Source organism: Sinocyclocheilus anshuiensis, unplaced genomic scaffold (genome assembly GCF_001515605.1).
Source record: "Sinocyclocheilus anshuiensis isolate Anshui unplaced genomic scaffold, SAMN03320099.WGS_v1.1 scaffold447, whole genome shotgun sequence".
Classification (NCBI taxonomy): Eukaryota; Metazoa; Chordata; class Actinopteri; order Cypriniformes; family Cyprinidae; genus Sinocyclocheilus; species Sinocyclocheilus anshuiensis.
Window position 1 is genome coordinate 563,370 of NW_015552615.1, and position 8,668 is coordinate 572,037.

At 34.7% G+C, this 8,668-nt stretch overlaps 1 protein-coding gene across 2 annotated transcripts in view; it reads right to left on the reverse strand.

Annotated features, from left to right (window-relative positions):
- Nucleotides 1-8,668, reverse strand: part of LOC107666033 (N-terminal EF-hand calcium-binding protein 1-like) — a 48,829-nt gene that overhangs the window by 5,361 nt on the left and 34,800 nt on the right. For both annotated transcript variants that reach the window (XM_016457125.1, XM_016457124.1), the window contains exons 7-11: nt 5,722-5,843; nt 5,198-5,277; nt 5,038-5,091; nt 2,527-2,639; nt 33-110 (exon numbers count right to left, since the gene is read on the reverse strand). In XM_016457125.1, coding sequence (XP_016312611.1) covers nt 33-110; nt 2,527-2,639; nt 5,038-5,091; nt 5,198-5,277; nt 5,722-5,843 — 447 coding nt within the window. The remainder of the gene's footprint in view (nt 1-32; nt 111-2,526; nt 2,640-5,037; nt 5,092-5,197; nt 5,278-5,721; nt 5,844-8,668) is intronic.

Below are 8,668 nucleotides of genomic sequence, written 5' to 3' on the forward strand. Positions count from 1 at the left end.
ACACTTACACACACACACACACACACACACACCTCATCCAGGAAATACGGTCCTGCCAGAACTCATAGATGATGTAGCAGCTCTTCTCGGGAAGCTTCTGGATGGAAACACTGAACGAGAGAAACAGACAGACCAAGAATCAGTGCATCAGCGTTTGAGAGAACATTCTGGTGCTAAAACTATTCATTAGTCTTCCCTTACAAAAATAAGTTTATTCAAGTGTGCTATTAGTATGCTTCTTTTAAACTAAAAATAGGAAAGTGTCCTTTCAGTCTACTTTTTATGTACTTCTCAGAAATGGGCTTTATGTACTTCTCAGAAATATACTTAAAATGACATTTAAGTATACTTGACTTATACTTAAAAAAATATAAAAAATATAAAAAAATATATATATTTGAGCTATAGCTACTTGTGCTCCGGGAATCCATGTTTTCATTGTTGTACGGTAGGGGGCGCTATTACACATCTTCTGTACAAAAACAAGCCAAGAAGAAACCGAAACAACAGATGCTTCCACATGTAATGTCACAGGATCAGACATAAAACAGCATTAAAACTGTGCAACGTTATGGAATAAAACGTTGACCCATGAAGAGGTAATGACTGTCAAGTTTTGGGGTGTTGATCGACATCTACATTTTGATTATCATTCTGAATCCAATTCATAGTCTTTTTTCAGCTTTTTGTTCAAAACGTTTATTTGTTTCTTTATTTTTTATTTATGAAACTTACCCACATTCAAGTGTTTATAAAAAGAATGCATGAAGCTAGAATAAAATGTTTTTGTTTACAAGCAGATACCCTGTTCTTTCTTTTGATGTTTGCATGTTCAGATAGCCTATTCATATAACAAAATGTATACAAATTAATACCTAAATAGGGACATAGTAGTATACTTAAAGTATGATGTAAAGTTCACTTAAAGAAAACTTACGAGTATACTTGCAGTATAAAACTACTAAACTAGTAGTTTACTGAGACTATACTTCAAAGTGTACTAAAAATGCTACAAGTATTTAATTAGTAAACTATCAGTATACCTATAAGTTCACTTTTAGTATAGATGCAGAACAAACTAAAAACATAGATGTAATGTACTCAAAGTTTACTACTGTTATACTTAAAGTATACTTAAAAGTATCCATTTATATACTAGAAAGTGGGCCAATTTAGTCCCAAGGAGTATTGAAATAGTACACTTACAAGTATACTACTAGTACACTGATATTTGTATACTTACTACATAAAGTATACTTAAAAATATACTTGAACTTTACTTAAGTATACTTAATAAAATAAACTTGAAGTATACTTCTTTTTGGTAAGGGTTTATAGTCTCAAAATTTGCATTTTGAGTTTCATCACACAGTCAGCTATGGGAATATTAACTCTATAAAGCCTAATATTTGATACACACATTTCTAAGGCCTCTAAATGATCAACATGATGCTTTAAACCTGTTTCACACACAATCTCCTCCATGCCTTCTGTCGTCTGATAGATAGTTTAGATGATCACGTAAAAGCTCTTTTAGTGTAACTGTACAAACGTCCAGCTTCAGCTCGTGCTTTATGTTTAATCTTGACTGATTTTGATCAAGTAAAGGTCAGAATAACTGCAGTAATATCTCCAGATGAACTCTTACTGGACTGAAGCAGCTCAGCTTTACTTGATTCTCCATCAATCATGTTTTAGAGTCTCAAATCTGATCCTCAGGATCTTTTGAGGAGCGTTTGTTTCCAGAAGCTTTACTTTCACTGTTCCTCAGCGGAGGAATGATCTTCACAAGCCTCCAGAACATCTCACATCTTCTGAGGAGCCTTTATTTCTTCAGCTCTCAATCACTGCATTATATGTTTGGAGCATTTCAATCTCATCTTACTAAGACATATTATTGTAGATATAGAGTGACCACTGATATTTATTATATAATTTATGTCAGTATCTGCTGAACTGTTATATAGATCTCATTCATTTACATCACCATCACAAGCATCAGAATTTCTCACTTTTTGTCCATACAAATATCAGCATCTGCACCAAATTGCATATTTATATATATTACAAACTGCAAATTGCTTATTCTGAGTCTCTGAATAAAACTGAGCTGTTTTTTTCCCTCCATATTCTCACTATGAGCCATAAAAGCCTGATATATAAAATATTAATCTCAACAAAAACGACATTTTTTTTAGATTTTGTCTTCAATAAACTGTTCTATTTCAAAAACGTATTTGTTTTCCAACTATGTCAGTATTTATATATATTACAAACTACAAATTGCTTATTCTGAGTCTCTGAATAAAACTGAGCTGTTTTTTTTCCTCCATATTCTCACTATGAGCCATAAAAGCCTGATATATAAAATATTAATCTCAACAAAAACGACATTTTTTTTAGATTTTGTCTTCAATAAACTGTTCTATTTCAAAAACGTATTTGTTTTCCAACTATGTCAGGCTTTACAGGATTAAGGTCATTATATATAAATAACTTCATCATTTGGTGGTGTGTTTTTCTCACTGGAGGTTGTCGTTCTGATTGGCGGTGGTGTCGGCGTAGGTCTTCAGAGCCTTCTGGAACTCCTCGAGATCATTCTCTGTCACGCTCATCTGTCTCTGCACCAGCAGAATGTTCTAGACGAGAGAAGAAAGAAACACAGCCATCAGGTGACTACTGGAGAGAGAACGAATGCTATAGCTTGGGGTTTCATGCAGAACATGTGAGTGTTTCTGCTGGACATCTGAGCATTGTGTAGAATCTGTCGTTATTCATTCACTCGTGGATGATGCAATGATTTTAGAATACAATGAAAGTGCATGGCCTTGTGATAAAAGAAGTGTATTGAATGTGTGCTTGTAGTGCACTTCAAAACGTAAAACTACATTTAAAAAAAAAAAAAACTTTCTTGTAGATAATATAATATTAATGAAATAAAAGGCCACTTAAGTGTACTTAAAAAGAGAACACTTTCATGACTGTTTCTTAAATACACTTGTTTCTAAAAGTACACTATGTAATAAAGTCAAATTTAAAGTTTTACTTTGAGGTACATTTTAAGATATTATGTTTTAATTGTCTTTTGGCATGCTTTAAAGAAGTACACTTATTTTGTTGTGTTTATGAAAATACTAAAGCACATGTAAAGTACTTAGTCGTGTGTTCTTGGATAATACATTTTAAGAAATCTATTTTAAATGCACTAAATTTCATCATCATTACAAATGTGTAATTACAAATATATTTAAATACGTGATATACAAGTAAAAAAAAAAAGACATTATATTTTAGATTACCATAAATGCCCGTCAGTACATTCAGAAACCACGTTTCAAAGACAATAGAAGTAAAAAGATATACTTGAGTCCTGCTTGTGCCAAAAATCACTCTAAAGTTGTAGTTATGATATGATACTTTCATTTAATTGTACTTAACATGCAGTTAAGTGTCTAAAACATTTTATTTAGTATTATGTATTTTATTTTCATAACAAGTACTCTTTTTTAAAAGTATGCTAAAGTGTGCTTATTTTCCACAAGCTTCAAAAAGCACACAAAAGGTCCAGAAAGGCACAGCCGTCCATTATATGATTCATATGTGCTTTATTTGACAGGAACAGACTGAAAATGAAATTGCTATTCACTGATAAATTTCCCGTATTAACCGCTGAGACTGGATCAGTGATGTGAATGAATCATTCAGACAGATTCTGTGAACTGAAAAGATCTGACTCAAAAGATTCATTTTTGAGTTGAATGACTTAATCATGTTTTTCACAATTTTGCTGAACTTCAGCTGATCCTACACTTCTGTTCGCTCTTTGCATTCATCCACTGTTGATTTTCATTCAAACTGTATTTTTCTTTATAACTGCATTTCTGAAAAATTCCAGATTTCTCCTAATAGTCTTTTAACAAAGTTTAACATGGTGAATTCTTGCATTATGATGCATCAGATATAAAACATGGACTGGATTTATGAAGCGGCGGATAAGAGAACACTTTCATGACTGTTTCTTAAATACACTTGTTTCTAAAAGTACACTATGTAATAAAGTCAAATTTAAAGTTTTACTTTGAGGTACATTTTAAGATATTATGTTTTAATTGTCTTTTGGCATGCTTTAAAGAAGTACACTTATTTTGTTGTGTTTATGAAAATACTAAAGCACATGTAAAGTACTTAGTCGTGTGTTCTTGGATAATACATTTTAAGAAATCTATTTTAAATGCACTAAATTTCATCATCATTACAAATGTGTAATTACAAATATATTTAAATACGTGATATACAAGTAAAAAAAAAAAGACATTATATTTTAGATTACCATAAATGCCCGTCAGTACATTCAGAAACCACGTTTCAAAGACAATAGAAGTAAAAAGATATACTTGAGTCCTGCTTGTGCCAAAAATCACTCTAAAGTTGTAGTTATGATATGATACTTTCATTTAATTGTACTTAACATGCAGTTAAGTGTCTAAAACATTTTATTTAGTATTATGTATTTTATTTTCATAACAAGTACTCTTTTTTAAAAGTATGCTAAAGTGTGCTTATTTTCCACAAGCTTCAAAAAGCACACAAAAGGTCCAGAAAGGCACAGCCGTCCATTATATGATTCATATGTGCTTTATTTGACAGGAACAGACTGAAAATGAAATTGCTATTCACTGATAAATTTCCCGTATTAACCGCTGAGACTGGATCAGTGATGTGAATGAATCATTCAGACAGATTCTGTGAACTGAAAAGATCTGACTCAAAAGATTCATTTTTGAGTTGAATGACTTAATCATGTTTTTCACAATTTTGCTGAACTTCAGTTGATCCTACACTTCTGTTCGCTCTTTGCATTCATCCACTGTTGCTTTTCATTCAAACTGTATTTTTCTTTATAACCGCATTTCTGAAAAATTCCAGATTTCTCCTAATAGTCTTTTAACAAAGTTTAACATGGTGAATTCTTGCATTATGATGCATCAGATATAAAACATGGACTGGATTTATGAAGCGGCGGATCGGATCACTCACCGACTTGTACGTGCTGGCCAGTGTATCTTCTTTCAGCGGCTCCAACTTTGGACTCTAAAAATGAAAAGCAAATGAAAATTGGCTTAGAACATGATATATTAAAACACATGCTCAAGACAGAAAGAATATTCTGTGTGAGTGGATATTTGAGTGTATTCACCTGACACTCCAGTTTGTCGATGAGCTGCTGCAGTCTGTTGATCTGAGAGCACCAGTGCTCATCTGTATCTACGGTAACGCCTGAGACGCAACACACACCAGCACTCAGTACACAACTCCACTCATCACAAGCATGGTTATAACTGTTATGACGTATGCCCTCTTTTTTACAGACATGTCCTGGCCAGGATTTCTAAATCGCCTAAAATGTCTGGATTTTTGCTTTGTGTTTTCATACTTGCTGAATGCATTGACTGAAAAGTAGTTTAACCAGTAGCATGCAGGCATTGTACATAATCGACCAATCGTGGCAGGAGAGAATGAGAGTGTGTGTGTGTGTGTGTGTGTGCATGAGTGTGTGTGTGAGTGAGTGTGCGTGTGAGTGTGAGCATGAATGTGTGTGTGTGCGTGAGTGAGTGTGAGTGAGTGTGCATGTGTGTGAGTGTGTGTGTGAGTGTGTGCGTGAGTGTGTGTGTGTGTGAGTGAGTGTGTGTGTGTGTGTGTGTGTGTGAGTGTGTGTGTTACCGGTAGTGAGAATGCCCGAGTACGGATCAGTCGGGGACAGACACATGTTCTTCTGCACTCGACGGCCACATCTTCTGTTGTTCTTCTGTATGATCAGATGCTCCGGGACTTTAACTTCAACCCTACAGAGAAAAACAGCACAGAATCTCTGTTAATGTTCTGCATCATTGGAAAGAATGTTTTTGTGCTTAAAATATGAAACTGATGTGTTTGTATATGCACTGTTTTCAGTAATATAGTGCTTAAAACTAGATGCATTCAGTGTGTGTTGTTTTTAGCGAATATATATCTTGAATGTCTTTAATCGTGTCCAGTGTGAGCAGCCGAGCGGATGGCAGGTTTGACAAAGCGCAGCTGGTAAGTGAAAGGACACGGCGTCTGCACTTCTGCGTTCACTGCCAAGAACTGATGAGCACAAGCGAATAACATTGAATGAAAATAACCTTGTCAACGCTGTAACCCTGCTGACGTCACACACATATGTTCACATGAGTCAGAAGTCTCTCTCAAGGCTGTTGTTGACCCACTTCTGCTATTATCATCAGTCACCATCAATGTTCCCTTCGAGCGCACATTTCTGATGTAACAGACCACAGACTCAAAAACGTGTGGAAAGGCTAGAGATTTCTGTTTCAGCAGATATCATCTGCATATGTACTGATTTTCAGTATGAAACTGAAGCTGTGAGAATTGTTTTGCTGAAATACGCAGCACTGATTAATTTATGAGACAAGCTGAGTAAAAGAACAGAAATGAGATGTTCACAGCACCAAACACGATTATACAGCTGTCCATGATTTATTATTCTCATTAATTAAACAACAAAATTAATTTCTGCAAAAAATACCTTGATAACATAATATTAAGTAACTTTGGACTAGCTTTACTTTTTATAGAACAAACTGGACGAGAGGCCTGATATAGGATATAGTGTTAAGTACAGTTACATAGATACACCTTTATGCATTAGTGAGCACTGAATCATTCATTCAACTGATTCACTCAAAAACACTGAATCAATCAGTAATGAAACAAATGTCTTTATAAGTGAGTCACTGAATCAATCATTCAACCAAATTACTCAACAACACTGAATTATTCAGTATCGAAACAAGTCTCTTAATGAGGGAGTCACTGAATCAGCCAATTCACTCAACAACACAGAATCAATAATGAAAAAAGTGCTTTTAGTGAGTCACTAAGTCGTTCATTCAACGATTCACTCAACAACACTGAATCATTCAGTAACGAGACAAGTGGCTTTACGAGTGAGTCATTAAATTATTCACTCAACTGATTCTTTCAACAACACTGAATCATTTAGAAAGGAAACACGTCTTTATGAGTGAGTCAATGAATTATTAATTCAGCCGGTTTGCTCAACAACACTGAATCAATCAGTAACAAAACAAGTGTCTTTAGGAGTGAGACACTGTATCATTCATTCAACTGATTCTTTCAACAACACTGAATCATTTAGAAACTAAACAAGTGGCTTTATGAGTAAGTCACTGAATCACTCATTCAACTGATTCTTTCAACAACACTGAATCATTCAGAAATGAAACAAGTGCTTTGAGTGAGTCACTGAGTCATTCATTCCACCAATTCACTCAACAACATTGACTCATTCCGTAAGGAGACAAGTGGCTTTATGAGTGAGTCATTGAATTATTTATTCAATCAATTCTCTCTGAATCATTCAGTAATGAAACAAGTGTCTTTATGAGTGAGTCATTAAGTCATAGGCTGAACCATTCAAAAACGTTTTATTTGGAACTATTTTCGTTAGCGGAACAAAAACAGATAACTTGTAAGTTACTAAATACTAAATTATTGTTTACCTAACTGTACAATAAAAGCAATATATTCGCAATCTTGCTGAAGTGTAAATACCATTTTCCTCTTTTTTACACTTGTAAACAGCCGTGTTACATAAAATGTCATCCACAATTTTCTAGCACGGTCAAGTTAGCCCCAAAATGCCATAACTGTAATTCAGACAATTGTGAATGCTAATTCATGTGTTCTCCACGTAGTATAGACCTATGTAAAAATGACACAATGAAGAAGTGAACAAAGCATCTGAACTCCAGCTCAGCAAGAACTAAAACCAGAGGAAAAACCTGTCAATCAAAAGTCTGTAATCCTGAAGCCATAACATCAAGAAATTATTCTTCTGTTTACAGGACTACGATAAACTGGGCTCTCGTTGCTGTTTATGGGAACCCGCTGAACTGTACAGGCAGCCGTGTTATGAAATCTTCCTAATGGGGCTTTTCTGTTTGACAAATGGGAATTACAGTCGGGGAGAAATAACAGCAGAAATGTTCTTTCACTTATTGAGCGATTAGTAGCAAACAAAAACATATGCAAACATTTTCCCGTTGTTCTGTCGCATTAAGAGCTCTTCGGAGAATGTTTCTGTGACAGCTGCTTTGTGAGGAGGAGAATACCCTATGGATAAACAAGACAAATGTGCTTCATCATGAAGAAAACATTACATTACTTCTGCTGCTCTCTGTTCATCAGTTCTGTGTTTCTCCCTCTTTTTCTTTCCCTCGCTCTCAGAGATATTAAATGCTGAGACAGGTGAACATCCCTCAGCGAGCAAACACTGCACACTGCTAATAAAATAAAGGATCTTCAGTCATTCTTGCAGCACCTTCGGTTCACAGAACCTTCTTCGTGCCAAGAGCTATTTTTGGGTTCCACTGGGTTTTCTGAAGAACCAGAACTCTCCAGTCCTAGAATAACACTTTTAGGTTCCTGTGAGGTCACAGGAGAACATTTTTAAGTTCTTATGATTTATAAAGACATACAGGGTTCTTCTAAGACATCACAGGAATGTACAGTTCTTCTAAGCAGGCTTGTGTCCATTCAGGATTGAATAAAAAAAAAAAAAGATGGATAGATAGATAGATAGATAGATAGATAGATAGATAGA